At 39.1% G+C, this 21,961-nt stretch overlaps 1 protein-coding gene across 3 annotated transcripts in view; it reads right to left on the bottom strand.

Moving 5' to 3' along the window:
* The window catches only part of cdin1 (CDAN1 interacting nuclease 1), a 50,631-nt gene that overhangs the window by 25,302 nt on the left and 3,368 nt on the right, over positions 1-21,961 (bottom strand). For 2 of the 3 annotated variants that reach the window (XM_085257633.1, XM_085257634.1), the window contains exons 3-9: positions 14,906-14,951; positions 13,826-13,890; positions 12,959-13,019; positions 9,859-9,931; positions 2,644-2,723; positions 2,218-2,267; positions 728-795 (exon numbers count right to left, since the gene is read on the bottom strand). In XM_085257633.1, the coding sequence (XP_085113759.1) occupies positions 728-795; positions 2,218-2,267; positions 2,644-2,723; positions 9,859-9,931; positions 12,959-13,019; positions 13,826-13,890; positions 14,906-14,951 (443 nt within the window). The remainder of the gene's footprint in view (positions 1-727; positions 796-2,217; positions 2,268-2,643; positions 2,724-9,858; positions 9,932-12,958; positions 13,020-13,825; positions 13,891-14,905; positions 14,952-21,961) is intronic. The other variant, XM_085257635.1, reaches the window with a different exon arrangement.

The raw sequence follows: 21,961 nt of genomic DNA, 5'->3' as shown, positions 1-21,961 counted from the left end.
CAGCCACGGATGAAGAAAGAGAGCAGAGAGAGGTCACCGAGGCTACCAGAGGACTGTGGTAGATATCCAGGCATCCAAGATGTTGTAATGTCGGTGTAGAAATGTGTTTGTGTGTATAAGGATGGGAACCTCTGTACACACCCACTGGGCTGTTGACATTCTCATGTGGCTCTGATCGCCTTTTTTAGATCAGCTTTGATTAAAATTAATGGTCCATTCCTGCTGTTGGGTAGCTTATTTCCAATCCATTTATCAGATGGGGTGAGGCTGCTTCAGTGGCCCTCGTGCCCCTCGAACTCTGACAGCTTTAGAACAGTCTTCTGTACAGCCCTGAAGAAAGGTCAGCACTCCATGTCCAAATAAATGATACGGCCGTAATGACAGTGGGAATGATTCTTATTCTTCATCACTCATCTGACCTAGTAAATGATGATGGGATGGGGTGATATGAGGATGGGGGGATTCTATAGTTCCATACCTGAACATTCCATCTTCATTTAATTTGATCTGAATATGGCAATAGCATCAGAAAAATAGATGATATTCAGAGAACAATCTGTTTGATTTTCTGTAAACATCAAATCCCCCAAAACAGCTTTACGCAGAGAGAAATATAAATAAATAAAAAATATTTGCAGTCAAGAATGTCCATATGGTTCCAATATGACTTATGAGTTGTTTTCATTTTCATGTTAAAATGTAATGAGAAGGTCAAAGGATGGCTTACCCAGAAAGGAAAGGTTCTTCTCCTTCAGTTTTTCCCGGAGCAGCACTTCATGCTCATGGCCTATGGCACTGAGAATCAAGTCAAGGATTCCAACAATACTACGATACATTTGACTTTTAAATTTAAATTCTCTGGAAACCAGAAAATTCAGTGCTCGACTACATGCACATGTTTACCATCAGTTACAGTTAAGAATCTGCTCTTCTCCATTATTGATTTACTATGCAAAGCAAAAGCCATTTCTCCTCATGCTAACATACAGTAAAGCATAATCAGAGTTCGGGTCAAGTTAAATCTGCTTTCACAACAAATCTCTGAAGTGCATTATCTAAATAAGAAAGAAAAAACAAATGCCAATTTGACAAAATGCATAAAGTGCATAGATGAGATACTCTGCCTAGTACTTTATAATATTTGAAGAAAAAATACTTTTAGAATAAATGCCATATTGTATTAAGGATGTGCAAAGCTTGAAGGCACATAAAAGGAAATATGCAATGATGATGGTTTTATTTTTGAAAGAGAAAAAGAAGCTCTTATAGAAATATATTACCCTCTAAAAACTAAAACAACCAAAATGGTTTCTAATTACATAAATATATATATATTTATACATACTGTAACTAGTAGCCACGCAACTGATTCAATGTGTGGATGACTTCTTTGAAAGAACATAGCAGTGCGGTGGTTATAATGAACTCTCTGTGGCAGAGTAACTGATTTTAAGTTGACACTGAGAGGACTGCCACAGAATGTTAAAAAAGGGGGGGATGTGGAAGGAGGGTATAGGGACAAGGTTGACTGGCTATGAACAGAACAACACAGCCCCACCACGGGCAAGAAAGCCTGGACAGACACAATAACATACGGACGTGCACGTGTACACCGACTCAAATAATTCTCCTCCCCTTGAAAATAGCTGATCTGCTACCCAGCTGGTTGCCCCTAAAAAAGCCCGAGCTCCATTCTGCCCCTACAGCCAAGGTCCTACTAGACGAGTAGGGGTGTGTGTAGGTGGGGAAAGTGTGTGGGAAGAATAGTAATGAGGTGGACAAATTAATTATAAATGAATAATAAATCATTACCTTAAGTTAGACAAATGTAGTAAAAACTTTCTGTAGTGCACATCTGAATAAAATGATCAGAAGTAAATAGTAATGAATTAAAATGCATTTAAAAATATGTATGTAACAGTATTAGCTCTTTTTCCTGTTCCAAAAAGCTTTTGAATTATATTTCTTTTCTTGTATCATAGAACATTGGGTCTGATTCACAGCATGCACATAGAGATGCATTTAGATCAGCCTATCCTCTCCTCCTCTTCCCTCCATCGCCTTCCAGCCCCTGTATGGATGATACTGGGATGGCAGGCAGGATGAAACACTTCCTCTGTGAAGCAGAACTTTTATGTCAGGTGAAGCCAGACACATCTCATCCCCTTCAATAGCTCCTCGTCAATTTCAGGCTTAAAATTTTATGGGATAGGATACTGTTTGATGCAGTCTACCAGCGGTCCATAACAGCAGTCATTTATTGTGCACTGAAAAGAGGGGGAAGAAATATTATGGCGTGCCAAAAGGGTGGGTGGGTGTAAGGGAGGTGAGGGAAGCCCATACACTGCTGGAAAAAAAAGGAGAAAACACAGGAGATGCTGGCAGACTGGCAGGCATGACCGCCGGCTCTCACGTGACCTCATCAGCAAACATGAGCCGCTGATGCCGTCTGTCAGCCAGGTGTAGAGTACCATTTTTTTTTGAAAACTCACTGTGCACAAGCAATTTTCGATTTGTTAAGTAGAGACACAGCAAATGCCTTAAAATAATAACATTTCATATAATTAAATAGAATTCTCTCTCTCAGGCAATTAAACAGTTCTCTGGAAAATGTTAATTAAGTACAAAACTTAAAACCCTTACTTGGTAGACATTACTGGCCAAAATTTGGTCTGGAATTAAAGATGGCTCCTTCAGCATGCTGTTGAGGACTGATTTAGATGCTGAGAATAAGACAGCAAAAGAAGAGAGGGAGACAGACAGAAAAAGGAAAAAAAATAATGACCACATAATTTTATTCAAGAAAATGTCTAACTGCTGGATTTAACCAAGCAAAACAGTTAGTGTTATAAACAAAACCAGCCCGGACAGCCTCTAACCCACCAACCTGTGTACAGTATTTCTGCACTAGCCTATTAGATGGTTGCTTGGTGTCTGTACAGATTTTCTATAGATAAATGTTTCAGTCCAAAGCACAGGCGCTTCATGTAGTTTATCTATGTTATGAACGCTGACTATTCTGCATCTCTCATCCCTATTCTTGCTCTACTAACATTATAAATCAGAAAGGGAGGCCTGCGAATCGACTCGCTGTTACTGCAACAGCAAAAAATTCCTTAAATCATTTCTTAAAAAAGATTTGGATTAAATGGATTGTATCACCGTGTGACGAAATGGTTGAGGCACACCATTTTAGTGATATATATGTACACATGCGCCTGACAGATTTGGCGCATTAGAGACAATACATGGAATGTTTCTATTCACATTTCAGGCATGGATGGTGCCTATACCAACATCGCAGAAGTTCTCAAGCGCATCTAGGAAACTGCACACAGTATATAACGGTTATAGACACGATGGCTTATTTAAAAATTAATACAATTTTGAAAAAAAAAGTTAGAAAAAAATGTAATAAATCAATTGATAGCCATCTGGATCATTAGGCCTCTGTTAGATAAATTTCACCCACAGAAAGGCGGGCTGTTCTTTTCTATGCTCTCATCCCCTACACACTTAGGGAAACTACCACAAACAAGATAGCCATTGCTATGATCCCTCATCTACCTTATGATGAAATAAAAAGTAGAGGAGGTGGAAGAAGAACAAAAGCGCCTCCTCCTTTCTTCGTCTCTATCTTTTCCTGCATAGGCTTTTTTTTCTTGTTTTGTGCAACCTGCTTTCTGTTTTAGTCTCTCCCAGCCAGCTACAGTGCTCCCCCAGCCCATCCCATAACCCCACACTCCCTCTTAGAGCTGCAAGGCACAGGGCAGTGCTTTATTTCTCTGCTCATTTTTCTCAGAGATTGGTACCTTCACACGCAGATCCATACCATGCTCCTGTGCAATGCGGGCGGTGGTGAAGAAAGAGGGTTATATTTTCCCCTTGAGTTAGGACACCTCATGACAAATGATAATGGATAATCAATAAAGTGGGAAATATGAGGCAGCAAACTTTATGAAGCCAGGAGACATATTACTCCCCAACAACACTGGTTTCCCTTAACAAAGTCACTACTCGACTGTGCCTAATAATCTGAAGGAAAATCAAAGGACCCGCAACCACATCAGCAATATTGGCAACGTATTCCACTTTAATGGCATTTTGATTGATTTTTTCCCTCTTCCTAATGGTCTTTTTATAGATTTGACGCTGTTTCTGCAAAACAGTAGTGTGTAATAAACCTCCCTGAAGGCAAACGTTAGCCATTAAAGCTCTTGTCTTACTAGCACTCATAATTGGAGGTTGACCACCACCACATTTTGGTCTCTCACATAACACACACTTTCAGGACTAGAATTCTCCCTGTCTCTCAAGCTCTTTGATATTTTTTTGTCGACGGCCATAATAAGTGCCAGGATCTCTTTCGTCTGCGCTTTTTGAGGGATGGGGTTAAAAATAGCCATAAAGAGGTGACCTTGGCGCTGACATTGTGGAATTTCAGCCAAGCATTGACCTGATGAAAATGGAAGGCCAGGCTGCTAATAAATCAGGATGCTTTTAAAATGAGTTTACCCTAATGCTCATTCATCACGGGCTGTAATGCCATTTGCAGGCCCAGGATTCGCTGCTGTGCACAAACACAGCAGTAAATAACAACAGGGCCCTTGCATCCTTCGCATCGTTGCAGCCTCCAACATCAGCATACATTTATTAAAGACGCCCCCGCCTTGCACGGCAGCACACCTCTAGAACACCCTGAGCTCCTTTCTGCTATATGCAAACATACACACACAGAAACAAAAACACACAAGCAATGCTCTTTAAATACACACGCTCAAAGCACATACAGAGGCACACATAAAAATGCGTGCAGAAAAATAAAAAGCACAATCTGTAGAACACTAGACACGGAGAACAAAGCCCTGCAGCACAACTTTGCACCTTGTAAACATTCACCAAATTTACTGTAATTGTCCCATGCTGGTATAAATTCTGACTAAGGCACCATATCACACCGTCAACATCTGAACAAAAGGAACAGAGAAGAGGGGAATAATAGATGTGAAACGCTACACCTCCATAGGGATTTGCTAAAGAAAACAACCAGTGTAAACAAATCGCAGGCCTGTTTTCATATGCAACTCCAAAACAAGATAAACTATATAAGGCAAGGTAACGGCAACAGAACCTTGGCATGTTTTCTCATTGCTTACTTTCTTTCATTTGTAACTACTGGGACTCCTCTTTTCTCCACTAGGGTGAAAAAGTCATTATCGCAAACACAAAAAAACAGAGAGAAACCTCATTAAATAGCAACATTTGTTGAGGGAGGACTGTAATAAACAATAACGGATGACGATTGTTATTACCCCTGACACTGATGAGCTCCTTTGTAAGTTTGTTTATTAATTAAAAAACCCACTATTTTCCACGGGGTGGGGGTGGGCAGTTACCCATTTCCTCTATATGCCCACACCCCCGCATACTCCCCATGCGCAAGCCATTGAGCTGTGGAGGGGCACTCGTTCATCAAACTTCATGGAGCAAGGGAGAGACAGGTCCTGATAATGTGCACCGCTAAAGCTGATTTTCCATGATGAATCTCGGAGCATATAAATTGGCTAATATCTGAAAACATTTACAGATACTAGAGGAATTGACTACTTGTGGGACATGATGGATGAGGCTCTCCAACACTGGCCGACAGCTCTGCAAATCTCTGCGGTTGCCTAAAGCCCTCATTTGATTTTCCAATTTACTCCTTTTAAATTTATCCCCCCGCACTGAGAAAAAAGAAAAAAGAAAAAAAACAGAAGATGGGAAAGAGAGAGAGTGGGAGATAGGGGGTGGGGGGTATGTGTTTCTTTTTAAACTATCTGTGGTGGTGTGTAGGTGCTAGTTGATGATATGAGGTGGTATCTCCTGTGCAAGAGGAACTCGGTCCCTGAAGAGGTTACTGGGGCAGAACTGATCTGCTTCCACCTGATTCCTTCTGATAGCGGTGAGATGAGACTCCACATTTCTCTGTGTATGTGTGCGTGTGTGTGTAGTAATAGTAGATCTGGGGAGGCACTGCTATGGAGAAAGGCTTCCCAGGTCAGGCCATTAGACTGTGGCAGAGGCTGACTGGAGCTTCTCTGCTGAAAAGGAGTAATTAGTATACATGTCAAGTGAAGTACCACGGTGCTGCTTACCTCCCTCGCAACCGCCCCCTTGCATACACACATGCACACACTAACACTCATGCTGTCTTTGCCTCCTTACTCCCTCCCGTCTTGCTAATGAAGTGCCCTTGCTCTCATTATTTGGAAAAAAAAAGGCTTCATATACACACCCCATCTCTGCACATTGGAGAGGTGTAACAGAGAAGAGAGGAGCACTTGAACACAAGAGGGAAGGGACCATAACAGTCATAGCGACCACGTTGAAAATTTGCTCCGATAAGACCCAGTACAATATTCAGTTATCAACACGTTTTATCTGAGAAACATTAAAGTTATTATAAATCCTGTCAAGTAACCAAAGGATCATAGTAGACACTAAGATTCTCACAGTGTTAACATCAAACACGGGACATTTATAACCTTGCGTACAAGGCTTCTGTAAAGGAATGTGACAATAAATCTTAAAGGCGGTCGAATCACATAGTTACAAAACATGGAGTAGCAATCTAATCTGGAGCTGGGCCTTGGGAAAATGGAAAAGGTCAAATAGCTAGCAAAATTGCCTCCTCAAAAAGTATGTCTAAATCTAGAGGCACATCAACTCCTGTCAAAGGAGGAATAGAAAGAAAGATGAAGAGATAGCAGGAGGGGGAGAAGACAGAGCATTGGCTCCCCCAGTGTTTTTGCTGTGACTTTGAATCTACTACTAGATACGACCATCCTGTATCTAATGATACAGAATAGGAATGACAGTATAGCTCTCTGCAGTGTTATACTTTCATTTACAGAACTTTTCATTGGGCTGAGATGTGTTAGCTGTGCCTATAATAATGTTTTCATGAGATCTGTCCCTACCACTCCTGTTAATGCAAACCTTTTAAAATGCACAATTGTTAGTTCAGCTCTAGTAATTGTCGTTATTGGGATTCACTGCAATTCCATCCATCCACACATTCATTTATCTTCTTCTGCTTATTCAATTCAGGGTTGCGATGGGACTGGAGCCTATCCCAGGTATCAGGGCGTGAAATGAGGCACACCCTAGACAGGTTGACAGTCAGTCGTAGGGCTAACTCAGCGACAGATGACCATTCATGCTCATATTCTCATGTATACCCGATTTACAATCACCAGTTACTCTAAGATGCACATCTTTGGATTGTAAGAGGAAGCTGGAGTACATGAGAGGACCCATGCACTGGCAGGCATGACCCCTTGTGACCTCACAAGAAGGTCCTCGACTTGAATCCATCAGCCAGCGAGGGATTCTCTGTGTGGAGCTGGCACATTCATGCTCACTGAAATTCAGTGAAATTATTATCTTCATTTTTTTTTTCAATCACTTATTTGAAATATTTGAAAATGTATAAATATTTACAAAAAATGTAATCATTTAAAAATGTATTCCTCAAGGTTACTGAATATTTAAAAACAATACAATTTTGCTTTATTATCATTATGTATACTTTCATAAAATGAAATATAGTATCCAGTATATTTATATAAACAACACAGACATAGATTTAACCAATAAAAAGACTTATAATAACCACTTGACTTAAAAAAAGTTTTTTTTTAAATTTATTAATAGTTTCATAAAACTTTTCTATCATATTCACAACCCTGACACATAAGCTGGATACAAGTCTGGAAAGAAAAACAAAGAAAGTACTACCCTGCAAGGAATTCTGGTGTATATACTAAAGCTGTGTCATTTGGGTGAACAAGTGACCCTCCCTATTGCCCAGCTTCAAAAGACAAGAAGCAAAGACCATTATGGATGTTGATATTGCATTCAATACATAATAAAACTGCTTTGACTGTATTGATTCATGTACAAGCATCACCAGATAGTCTTTCACTTTGCTTGACTGAAACACTCTCCAATATTTCTGCTTCAAGGAAGGGGGATGGAGTTTGCTGGTGCTGTTGTCATGTTGAGGTGTGGCAGTGTGGGTAGCTAGTGGGAAGGACGATGTGGGATTGGTGGGGGATAGGGGGTTGCAACAAGCAAGCAAAAAGCAAACCAAAAAAAACCCCCACACACTAGGAAGGTACAAAAACAATTTAAAACTCTGTATTGATCCGGCACTAGTGATTGTACATATATTCCATAGTCCCAAAGGCCCCATTCATGTGTCTCTTAAATGCAAGGGGAAAGAGAAGAGGAATAAAAAAAAAAAAAAAACAACGACAATGGTAGGCAAAGGCAAGCCACTCACCCTGTTGGAGGTAATGTCCCTTATTTAGAAGTCTATTGATCTTTGCAGTGAGCCTGCCTGCCCTTCCTCTAGAGTCTGACTAAAACACACAAATACACACAAGCACACTGGAGATCTGTCCGAGGCTGGAGGGAGGATGAAAGATATGCCTGCCAATAGCACTGAACCAACCTGTTAGCTAATTGTCAGGAAAGACAATTATCCTTGCATTGTTTCTTTGTGGAAACAAATTACTGCACTATATATATATATATATATATATATATATATATATATATATATATATATATATATATTAAATATATATATTATCTATTTCACTAGATAATATATTATGCAAATATTTACAACATGCATTGCATGTGAAATTATTCTTTGAAGGAGCATGATATTATTTGCTAGCATCCAAAAAAGTGAGATGCTGTACACCTGTAACTCTGCTCAAAATTAAACAAGGATTTTCTAGAACATTTCATCTGGTACAAATCTATTCTGAGCAATAATAAAACATTTTTTCACTGTATGGAGATGGACAGATGCAGTGTGCCATTATCTGAGACATAGTGCTTGTGGATGAATGCCCTGTTCTACAAGCAGCTCAGACTAGTATTTTGACAGGCAGCGGATAACGGTGGGTCCAAAGCAATCACATCTTTGACTTTGACAAATGGCTGTGCTGTGGCGAAGTTGAAAATAACACACATCCACTTTAATCTCTTTCTTGATTAAATTGGAAGCACGTCTTTTTGACATCATGTGATTCGCTCTCAAAGTAGTGACTACTGCACAGACAGAAAGTCCTCGGGATAGACCCACTAAAATAATATGCATATGTGTGATACTGGAAGTTCCAGAGTGTGGGGATGGGAGGGGAGAGGAGGGGGAGTTGTTTATTTTTTGTTATAAATTAACAATGTGACTAAAACTGGTAAAACGCAGGAATTTTGGACAAATACAGGAGAAAGACACTAACCAGACTACACATGGGCAACAATTCCCACAATTTCTGGAAAAGATCTTTGACACATTCAACAACAATATTTGTGTCTGTAATTTTGTTCTCCCACAGTGTGTCCATCAGCACTACCTAGAAATGGTTTGCTTTTTCTGCCACAGTCTTCCCTCAACTCAATTTCCTCTGCAGACCCCAGCAGGCAGCGAGGAAGAGAAGGGAATGAGAGAAGAGGAGAATGCTAGCGATAGATGGATGCATTGGGGGATGAAGGAGGCTGAGGGAAGAAATCAGGGGTGTTATAAATAACACTGATGAGGTGAGCTACCATTGATCCACACTGCAGTTGAGAGGTGGGTGGTCCTCCTAGTACTTAATTGCCAGTCATGTGCCCTGGGATGCAGCTACTACTAAATGTGGTCTATCTCTCATTAGGGTTTGACAGGCTGAAAATACAGCAGCTAGACTGGAATTGGGACTCAAACAGAAAGGGATTAAAAAGACAAAGTGCTACAATTAAGACTGATGGGGAGAATGATAGAAAGGACAGAGTGAGAAATGGAAAAGTGTTACTCACGCATTCCACCATCCTGGCCCTGAAGAAACCTGTCCAGGATGATACGAGCCATCAGCGCAGGAGACAGATCCACCTTTACACAGATTTAAAAAAAAAAAAAAAAAAAAAAAAAAAAAACATAAAAGGAAAGAAAAAAATCAACAGAAAAGACAAGCAGCTTAAATAAAAACAGACTTTACTATCAATGAGGAATTAATATTCACTTAAAAGATGGTGGAATTTATATTCCTCTCTGAAGAATTGCTTGAGAAAAAAAATCCCATATATCCAGCTGGAAGTGCAAACATATTTTAAAGAGCCTAAGACTTACGACATTGAAATTGAACAGCCAGTTTACCTTTGGCTGATGTCACATAGATAATAATGATCGTAATGGCTCTAAATTATATTATTGCGTTTCAAAACCTTGACCTTACTTTTGACAATCCGCGTGCAAATTGGTCTTTGAAAGCATTGCTTTGCATCAACCTTTCCCACAGGAACAAGAGATCGCTTATTACACAGCCAAGCTACCTGGCTGAATTGCCTTTCCTTCTGTCAAACAGACAACCTGAGTCTCTCATCTTGAAAGAAAAAGCAGCACATACTGTGCCCAGGCAAGAGACAATGGAGAGCTTTAATCATAGAATGATCACCAAGGCAAAACTATAGGAACCAATAGGACACACCTGAGGGATGGTGGGAATGTAGTCCTTAATAGGAAGGAAAGAACCTATGGCAGCAGCACTCTTTGAACACAAACACACCTTAGAGGTGAGCAGTGTTTATGGTCGAGTGCAAGGAGAAAAGTTGACAGGTAAGAGAGCACGAACGACTGATGGTGAATGTGTCTCTCTGATCAGTGCAATACATTCCTACATACTAAAATTGTTGTTATTATTACAATGTTTTATTAACATATTAAAAAAATACAACAGTTATTATAAAGAACAGCATGACAAAAAATATATATGGGTGCATTAGCATAAGATATATTTTTCCAAGGTCTACATTTGGCTAATGCTGAAACAATATACGGCGAATAAAAGAAGATGCATTAAGTCATTCACTACTAAAATTCACAGCTTACTCAGTATAGAGGGAATTAAAACATTGCTTGAAGACTTTGCCATTCCTAGCCAGCTCATTACGAAACAACATTCTTCCAGCCAAAGATCATTTTTCCTCTTGTTAGCATAATTGGGGACCAAAAGTGAATTTGCCCTCAGCTTGCAGTGAGAATGGAGTGTTTCATCTTTTCTGTGATGCTTCCTTGTAACGCTGGGAGCAGAGATGCTTCTGTCTAAACAATGTCTTTTTACCCACAGTAGTATTTGTTAACATCTCCATAATATTGCACTAAGAAGGCAGCTAGTAAAAAAAAAAAAAGCTTAACATGTCTATAATAATTAAGGGGTGAGCAAAGAGTTTACATCTTCATTAAGACCTCTGATAGTACTGACTCTGACTTAGCATTTGTAACCTGCAGTTACAGTAGCTTTCTTTCTTCTCTCTAATTCTTCTAATTTCCCCTCACTATCTTTTCTCCCTTCCCTCCTTTCTCTCTGTGCTTCCTGGCCGGCTCACAACTCAAACCATCGAACCCTGAATAACCAGAGAAAATCAGATTCTTGGTAACCTGCATCAGAGCTGACACATGAAAAATGGCAACATTACCAATGCAGGCTCAGCCTGAATAAAGACTACCTGATTAGTTGAGGTACATGCATCTCCCTAATTTTCATATTAATCATGAGTCCATCTTCATTCCCTGGTCATAACACATACCTTCATGAGTTTAACATGTGACTAAGAATCACAGAGCCTAAAAAGAATTCGTTTTTATTAAAACTCTGGTTTTATCAAACTGTAAACCAAAATGGGTCGCACAGTGCAGCACAACTGCACCTGTTCTAATGCCATATTCAAGTAATATTTGCATAAAATTCCCATAAAGATAGAAACAGTGAATGTTGAGTCCATCTCTGTTTCATGAGCTTCTTCTAAGGGCAAAAAAATATCTATGAATAGTTTTCATCACTGTTAATCATTTTCCTCTGTTGGAGATATATTGTCTCATAAAGACATGAAACTACATCAATTAGCAGTCTGGGAGACCATGAGTGCTTGGTTTAGATGTTAAGTAGCATATTAAGATGACAGTTAAATGGTTCATAGACAGTTATCTCTTAGCTGAATTGGATCCTTTCAAGAAAAAAAAAAAAATCAAGCGTCAATTAAACGGAGAATGAATAATGGCAGTTGGCTTTGAGGTACCACTGATGCATGTGAACTACTGTGATTTTAGATTAAGAGACCCTCGAATTTCATTGCCTAGTGCACGCGCCAATCAAAATTCAAATGCAAATTTAAATGTTTAAAAAGGTTATCGGGCCTTTTCTCTTCCTTTATAATCTGTAAGACGAAAAATGTCGTGAACTTACAAAAAATGAATGCAAAGATTTTCATTCATTCAGTAAGAAGTAATGTAACCATCTAAGATGTAGTGTATTGAGACTATAGTATAGTTGGATTTATATTTTGGAACACTTAACAAGAGTTTGGCATTACCCTAAAAATAGCAAACATTTACTAACTAGGTTTAAAATATAATAAATATAAGTGATCACTTAAATTCTGAAAGAAACAGGTTTCTTACAGCATGAATTTCCAACCTACCTGAGTTTTGTACCACTGAATGACATGGATTTAAGCTGCACATAAACAATTGCTGCTACATCAACAAGACTACAAATTCTTCACTGAACTCGCAAAGAAAATAACAGATCAAATAATAAAGAGAGGAATTAACTAATGACCCCAGTCTCACCTGTCCGCAGTTTGTATCAACTCTGCCTCAACTGCAATTTGGAAAATTACATAATAAAACAGAAAAAGTATTTTCACATCTGCTTAATGGAGCCGAGCGCTAATTACATTAAATAATTGATAATTGAGCCAACCATTTTACCAATTTTGATAATGACTAACAGACAAGGAAGAAAATCAAAAACTGCAGCCAACTGCTATCTATCCATTTATAGAAAAAATAAAGGATAAACTCAGATGTGTTTTTCATTGGCAAGTAAAAAGACAGGAAAAAAAAAAGTTATGCCATTACCTCATTGGCCAATTCAAGCAGGACAGGAGCAGTAGGCTGTGCCTTGGCTTCACTCAGATACCTTCATTATAACAAAGAATAACAAGAGTAGTGAAAAAAAAAACATGACCCACAAAGGCAGACAGAAGGGTAGAAGGGGGCTAGATCGGGCTAGCCAAGACATGCTAATGTCCCAGATGACTTTGCCCTGGGTGGCATATGGCAGGCTCCGTGTGGTTAAAACAGCACTGCTTGAAGGGCTTCAAATTTCCAAGAAGCCAGACAAGCATATGATAGTTAGTTAACCCCTGCCGCCCAAAAAGCCTTTTTTCCCTCGCCAGCTAAACCTGCAACACACTTCAGATCTTACCCAGATCATCTCAGAGGTTTGTTGTTGTAAGTAGATTAGAAGTGCATTATCCAGCTTTATTTTCTCCAGAACAGTGGCCTAATAAGCTAGATAAAGGCTAATTGCAATATGCAAAGAGGCTTTTCCCAATACAGTCTGTTTTCAGTTCTTTCTTTCTTTCTTTTCTTTTTTTAAATTTAACCATGCTCATTGAATTACAGATAATCATCCCATCATAAGCCTGTGTGTAAGGCAAATGTCCAATGGTTGGTTTATTTATTTACTTTCCTGCTTTCAGTTTGACACGGAGAACAGAGCTTTAGCCTAGCAGGTGCAAGTGGGGGTCGGGAATGAATCCTGTGGGTGGTGATTTGTTTGTAAGAGATTATAATTGTCATGGAGGCCACACACAGGGGTCGGTGAACGATTTAAAGGAAGAAGAAAAACAGTAAGAGAGATGAGAAAACGATAAAGAAGGAGAACGATCTAGAAAGAAAACAGAAGAAAACAAAACAATATAAAGCACGGAAACACAATACCTTTGGTAGTAGCTTTCAATAACATCCGGCACATGGTGTCTTGAGAATGTCCTTTTGATCCATTTCTTTAAATGTAATAATAATATGAAGAAAAATGAAGATTAATGGCATAATAATCATAATAGCTAAAACAATTAACACATACACACAGATACATACACATAGGCATAGATACAGCTCTTAAGTTAGTACTATTTTTAGGCACAAAGTGCTTTCCATTTCCGGTTGACCTGACTAAAATGCTAACTTGTTCACCCTTGGCTTCTCTTCCATGCTCTATTCTTTATGAACAATTGCAGCAGCAATTTAATTTCAATGATATTGGTAAGGGTCAAACTGTGCCAAGGCACTCTCGTTCAAACCAGCTATCTCCATCTACCTTCTTGATTCAAACCCTGTATTCACTTCTCCTTTTTTGATCAAACAATGACATTATTCCACATTTCACACCCTGACATTTCTATGCAATTCAATTGCCATCGTTGCCGAGAAGAAGGACAACAGGGGATATAGCGGAAGAGCACTGGTTAAAAACAACTTGTTTAAAAACTACTACACACAAAAAAATGTAATTCCACAGAGACGGGCAGTGTGACTGACACCTGTCAGTGGGATGATAAATGACTCCATTTTCTGCTTGTGCTGCCTTCTGCCACTGGCGGCAGTGGCCATTTATCATCATCCACTGTCAGCCGTGGAAAGCAGCAGTGACAGTGCGAGTCAGCAAACATTTAGCACACACAGCCGCACTACACGGGGAAATTATTATTGTCAGAATAATAATGGTTTAGCATAATTTATTACAGGTCCACCAAATAAGCAGGGGCTAGATGTTATTAGACAGATGGATGGGAAGGCTTGGCAGACATCCACTGAGGCTCAGGCAGGCAAAGGCCCTCAACGTGAACGTGAGAAGGAGGAGGGGGTGGTGGTGTGGGGCGAAATAAACGGGGGTATGGTGAGGGGGGGACATCCTCCAAACCAATCAGAAAGCTGGCAGTTCAATTACAAAGAAATAAAGGGACATTCATCATTCAATTAGGCACCTGTCAGGGCTCACAAAGGAAGAAAACTTCTAACCTGGTACTCCAGGGAGAAGATGCTCAGAAGAGTGGACTGCGAGTGACTGGAACAAATAAAAGAAGGACAAAGTTAATTACCAGAGTGCATTGCACAGAGACAAAGGGAGAAGGGAGCTTCAAAGCTAGGGCCAGCTGCCCTGTAATCTAAAAGAACATGAAAACAAGTGTGGCAAAGTTGTTCCAGATGAACACCTCTGACAAAAGGATTCCTGCTACGATGGTGTGGGGGAAGAAAAAAAGGGAGGCTGTGTGGGGTATGAAAGATGAGAAAAATATAGCTCATTTTTGTTTTTTTCATTTAGTCATTAATACGTAGCATCTTCCTCTATCCTTTGTCTCTCCAGGAAAGTGCTAAACTAATCTTAATTCAAGTGCAGAGTCTGCTATTATAAAGTAACACGATGGCAAGAAAACTCCAACCAACCTAAAGATAACAAAATTGAAGAGAAATTTATATCTATGCAAATAATTGACACAGTTCAATATTTAACTAGTGAGTAAAGCGTGGTATTCACTAGCAATTACAGTCATAGTTTTCATAGGTTTAAAAGTAAGTGGATAAACTAGCATGACTATAAATATGTGGAAGCTGGAACAGTTGGACATAACCAAATGCTAGATTTCTGAGCTTGTGAAAAATGACCAATTGTGGAAATGGTGGATGTAATTCCTATATAATACTTTAGGTAAACCCATGAAATTAAAGCTGAAATGCTACACAATCATATCTGGATTGTCTTATTGTGAATCCATTGTTGTGGTGTAAAAACATTTTTTATGAAAATCTTCTTCTTCTCCAAGAAACATGTTGACCCAAGTGTATGCTTTTTACTTTAATCTGCAAAGTGGATGACTACTGTGAGTGTCTTTTTTTGTGTATGACAACATGTAGACACGCATAAGAAAAAAAAAGTACTTTCTTTGATAGCATATGGACCGTTCTATATCATTCCCACTGCAACGGATGGGCTTTGAAATGGAAACTTTCACTATATGTGACTCCCGAGAGTCAGTCAATTCCATGGGTTGCCATAAGCTACATTTATCTCCAGCTCCAGTCAATGTCAAACACCTGGCAAAGAGGCAAACCCGGAAAACAGACAGTTCCAACAGGGACTTGCAGCCCATTCGATACCCACCTTAGCTGCCATTGTGTCCTTAGAGTTACAGATATTTAAATGAGTGACACAAATTATAGGAGTTGGACTGTGCACGTCTTCAGGTTGCATATCACAAAAAAAAAAAGAAAAGAAACATGTGTGCTCTCATACACACACACCCACAAACTGCTCCGTAATTTTCACAAGTGGTTTTATGTCTCCATATACTGCACTCAGTACACTTGATTGTTAAATTTAATGGACTTTTCATTACAAGTCACCTGGGAATGGTATGTAAATACTCATGAGAAGCTGAAGCTTCCAATCTGTATTAAAATATTGAGTCTACACAGGACACCGACATCAATCACTAGAAACCGTAAAATACCCTTGTGACATGCAAACAAAGCCAGAAGAATGTCAAATCCTGATTTCTGTCTGGAATGTCTGTCTGTGACCATTTTTTAAAGAAAGCATCTTAACCATTAGAATAGTTCAGCCTGTTATGATGAACCAAAGAAGTCCTCTTGGGATCCCTAGACACCACTTTTAAACAATTTTAATCCTGTAGCTGAAGAACAGCTAAGGATACTTCCACATTAGGTACAATTAATTTGTACACTGTCCAAGAACAACTGCGACCCCCCCCCCCAATTCCCTGCTTATTTCCCAACCACCATATGCAAAATAAAACATGCACCAAATCTTACTGACACAACAGTTCTAACAACTTGATAATGTTATTGAAGTATTCCGAAGTTGAGCAGTATTTCACGTCACTGGTGGTTTTGTTTTGGGTGTGCAAATGAAGACGGTCCACACAGTCGTGCAATCCTTCAAACCTCATCTCATGTGTTTGATACAGATTTTTTCATCTGATGCACACGATACTCAAGTATGTCTCGTGCACTCCCAAGTTTGGCTCTTCATCAAGAAGCAGGACACAAATCATCGTACCATGCCCGTGGGGCAGTATATAGTGTTCACACATATCAAACATACTAGACTTTGGTGTAATCGAGCACCACATGTTAAAGCAGCCCGATTCTCATCACACACAAAGTTACAAAAGTAAAGAAGACGACAAAGGAAGTTCTCAGAGTGTGAGGGGAAAAATTGTCTACCCCCTCAGCATTAATTTATAATGATGCTTAGGGGTGAAGGGGCCACCGCAATTAAGTGGGCCATTAAATGGTCAACTGTCAACATGTGGACACTTAAGGGAGGGAAAAAATTTCTTCCACACTTCAACCTTGCACCTGAGCATTTCGACAGTATTACAGCCTTATTGTTGGCATGGGACCATCATGATCCCCCTGTCGGACCAGACATCTGTTACGTTTTAAATGGATTACTCTCTATAATGAGCATGATTACTGCTTAATTGCTAAATCTATAGCCTGTTAACTTTAAAGGGACATAAACGACGCTTAATATCTATGAAAACATATCTGTTTCAAAAACACTAAGAACTTTGGGGACTTGTGTTTTCATTTTTACCTCAAGCAGATTGACACAAAAACAAGACTCGAACTAAACTAATTAGAGATGTGAAGAAATAGTTAAAAAAAAAAGGAAAAACATTAAAAAGGGGCAAAATGAAGAGCTGAATGCAGATATCTGGATTAAAACCAAGACTTGTTTGCATTTTATAGAGTCTGTCAAGTTTTATGCTGCTATAATCCCCCTTTTTTTATTTAACAGACATTAACAATAAGTTTTTGCAGACTTTACATTAATGTATATCCAGCCTGTCCTCTCTTGGGCGCAGTAAGCTCACCTTATGCTAAAATATGTAGCCAATTGCCGTCTTACAGCGAGGATTTGATCTGCCTACTGAACAGGAGTATTACATTTTTACTATAATTCATGTATCCCATTGCCACACAGTACAAGCGTTTGTGAAACTCTGTCCTGTCTCAGTGGTTATAAAAATGAACCCAATTTGTTAACTATTCTAAAACCAGCTGCATTTCTGACTGTATTTTGTTAGCCTTAAACAAATCCTGTAGCTTGCATTTTATTATGAATTGCACACATGATACGCACAGCCAAATGCTTAGTGTCAATATGCAACACATGGAAATGTTAGGATATGATAAAACAGCTTTGAACATTTTTTTGAAATAAGATGATAAGGTAACAAGGTTTTCCACCTTTTCTAATATTTAAATATCTCTTGGTGATGTGGTTGTAACTGACAATGACTACGAATATTTAAAATAACATATATTAGACACTTGTCTTCCTAAAGTGAAGCCTAAAACAGTTCTGTGACTAAAGCTAGGAAGTCGTGAGCCCTTTGTGAATTGTGTAAATAAAGAAAGCTATTTTTTAATGCACTTGCCAAGGTCAACATATGGGTTCATTGATCGCTGTTTCACTTACTTAAAAAAAAAAAAAAATCAATCTCATCAAACAAAGAACACACAAAATATAATTTGAAGAGCCACGGACAAGAGTCTGTGACACTGCAGTGCACACTTACAGTGGCTTTTATGTAAAAAGCAGAAAATAAAAAATCTGCCCTTTCGGATATAATTTAGAACATGGGGAAACAGAAGGTTGGGAGACAGAAGAGTGGTTAGGGAATCATTCACTCTCAACCTAATTACCCTTCCTTACAACATAAGACAGAGCATTAATATGCACTGGCACCCAAAATAGTAAAGCAGCAGATTAAATTAAAAACAATTAGGGACTTTCACTTTGTCACTGAACTGGTATGGCTGTCTGGTCAGTACTTCAGGCTCTATTAAGCTAGGTTACCCAGTGGCTGTGAATCTGATAAATTCAAGTTTGAGTGCTGCATTAACTTATTTTCTTGTGCATTCAGGCTGTATCATTGCCTTAAACACGAACACAGTGAAAAGCCTTGAAATTCCCATCAACCTAATTAATAGGAGATGAGGGAAATTCAAACTATCAATTATATTTGGAAACTTCCTATTTACAAATAATTAATTATAAACAATAGCTGTAATTTGGGTAATGAAAGCCACCTGGCTAATGGCATTGGTATCATATGCTGCGACAGTATTTAGCATTTGGTGGATCTGCATGCAGAGTGTGTTGAATGGTGTGACTCTTCAGGGCATGGAACTGTCTAATAGCACATATTTTTACTGCTGGCGATGAAACAATTTTCAGAAGGGAATGACATGGAAGAAATATTTTGTGCAAGGAAATCTGAGAGGATAAGGCTTAGTTTAAATTCTACACCTATACTACATTACATTATTATTGAAGTTTAATTCCATTATTTTTTCACATATTTAGGTTTATTTACCATCAAAACACCTCATTCAGACAAGAGTGCTGACAATACTATATGAAGCACTTACTTTGCTATAGATCAGTATTTTATACAGCTGAATACGGGCTAAAACGCTGGATATGCAAATGTTGTTAATTACACATGCTGATAGGCAAAATGCTAACATCTGTTTCTCAGCTAAGCCTAGCGTCATCAGCAGCCAAACAAATGAGTTGAAAAAAAAATCTTTATACATTAATGTATAAATGTGATATATTCTGACAACGGATAGAAACAAACACAAATCTCAGTGTGTCATTTAGCTTCAAACAAATACTTGCACAATGAGCGCACGTGTTTAGAGTTTAAATATTTGCAATTTTTGTTCTGCAAAAACAAGTATAAAGGCTTTTTTTTCCTTTTAAGCACAATTAACATAATGACTGTTGCATTTTAGAAAGCTATAGAAATTTTTGTGCAATTTTTTTGTCACTTTTAAACAATATTTTCAAGATATTTCTCCATCTGAAGGAAGACTCACCAGTTTGTACTGTGAAGAAACCCCCACCCCCAACAATCTTACCGCAGCAGGCCATACAAACCTACAAGGCTGTAGGGGACCATGGACAGAAATGGTTTTAGCAGAGGCACAATATGACCCCTACTGAGCTTCCTTTACTTTATTACAATCTTTAAAATTTCTGTCTGTTGAGGTGCCCTGAGTTGTCAGAGCTGTTATATAATGGCGGTAAAAAGAGCAAGAAAACCTTTACAATCACCACTCTAATTGTGATTCCTCCTGAAAGCAAGGGATCTTCACCACTCCGTCTGTGCAAAGACGTGCTATAACTATAGTATTTTGCCATTGTTAAAGCATAATTACTGTCACTGCTGCTTCTGCAAGCTCTCATGGAAAACAGAAAATGAGGTTCATGCTATCCGTCAAGTGGCGAGTGTCCACTGGTCTGGCAAAGAAACACATTACACTGACCAATTGCCTATTCCCCCAAGCGCAGCTGGGGAACTTGTACCATTCTGGGCAATTTTGTTTCATTCTTCGTCTGCAATTGATTCCAGTATGCAAAGAGAACCCCAGGCTAGAGACTCTGATATAACTGCCCAGCTGAACTGTAGGTTTCCCTCAGAGTACATATGTTTTTTGGGGGGGTTCAGTGACAACACTACTACTGACACTAGCATACAGTACAGCAGATGCTGCTCTTATTCTTAGAGTACCATATCAATAGTTTTACTCTACTAATATTGACCTACTCAGTCTATCGCTCCAGTAAATGCAGTTTTTAACCTTCACGATAAGGGACCATGTAATTTCTATCAGGCCTAACTCAAAAACAAGCTGCTTACCTCTTTGTTTTTAGACCAATGAGCCAAAAAGGCTTTGCACTCTATGGAATGTGCTTGGACAACATCCCTCTGATATGAGAAGGAAGTAGCCATTCCTTTGCTTCCTAATCAAGTAATTGATTACATCTATTATTCATGAACTCCTTAGCCTGACATGAAGTTGTATACTCAGCTTCTCTTCTTTCCACACCTTCTCTCTGCTAACACTTCATTCATCCCTTCACCCTTCCAGTGCTCATCTAACCACATAAAGGCGTGGAATTATTTAGCCAGCCTTCAAGGGTTGTACCCCTAAGCCCCAACTGCCAGTTTGTGTTTTGTTCAATATGGGCAGCCAGAAGTGTGAGGCCATGCACTGGAAGCTGTCGGGGCTGGCCCCACAGGCTCTGCACTTGATCAGTCTCTGGGTAATGTCATTGCCACTTCCAGCCTACAAAATACTTGTGGAGTTCTACCTTCACAGCACAGCAGCTGGAAAGAGAAAATCAATTGATTCCACAGGGACAATCGTAGAAATCAAAGTTAAAACTGAGAAACAAGCCAGGAATTTAATACATATATGCCAAGAATTTGATATACCTAAAATGTGGGCAATGAGCCCTTGAAAGCTGTGAACAAATAATAAATACCACACACTGGGAAAAAAAAGCGATATTTAATGTTTTTTTTCTCCACCATATTATACCTGTTATCAAATCCTTAACTTTAACCGCCATGTAAAGAGGTAAACAATATGACTACAATAAATAATCAATGAGCAATTCCCTGAGCTTCATGCTGAGCTGAGATATTACCATCAAAAACAAAGTGTAGCCAAGAAATCATCATATCAATGGCACATGCCACAACAACCCTGCCCTGCGCTTTCCTTCCAAAGATCATGCTAGATAAACCCCAAATAACAGAGAAATTAACAAATGCTTGACATTTGCTCAACATCCATTATTCTGACACTTCTTCAGAATTTCAAAAGGCTGAACGCATGCTTAATCAACATTCATATTCCCAGAGCGAGCTCCAGCACCATATTGCAGCCCGCCTCAGTGCTGATGAAAACGGCACATTAGGGCCCGATTCGAAAAACGTTCAGGGACTCCTCACCAGGGAACTGTGTCTGTGCGTGTGTGTATGTGTGTGTGTGAATAAAAGAGAGGTGCTGATTGTGTTTAGTGGGGAAAGATGCTTCACACTTTACTGTTTAAGCTTTTCTTTTTTGCAAATCAGCCGCATCTGCCCCGTTTTGCTCATTCTTTTACTTTCATCACTGTGAAAGCCATATAAGGAGCTGAATGGCATTTTAAAGAGGGGGGTGATCATTACATCCCAATTCATT

The sequence above is a fragment of the Mchenga conophoros genome, linkage group LG19, assembly GCF_057382185.1.
Source record: "Mchenga conophoros isolate Kocher_MC1m ecotype Shallow Benthic linkage group LG19, M_conophoros_male_GT1.1, whole genome shotgun sequence".
NCBI classification, from domain to species: Eukaryota; Metazoa; Chordata; class Actinopteri; order Cichliformes; family Cichlidae; genus Mchenga; species Mchenga conophoros.
This window is presented reverse-complemented; position numbering and strand designations above follow the sequence as displayed.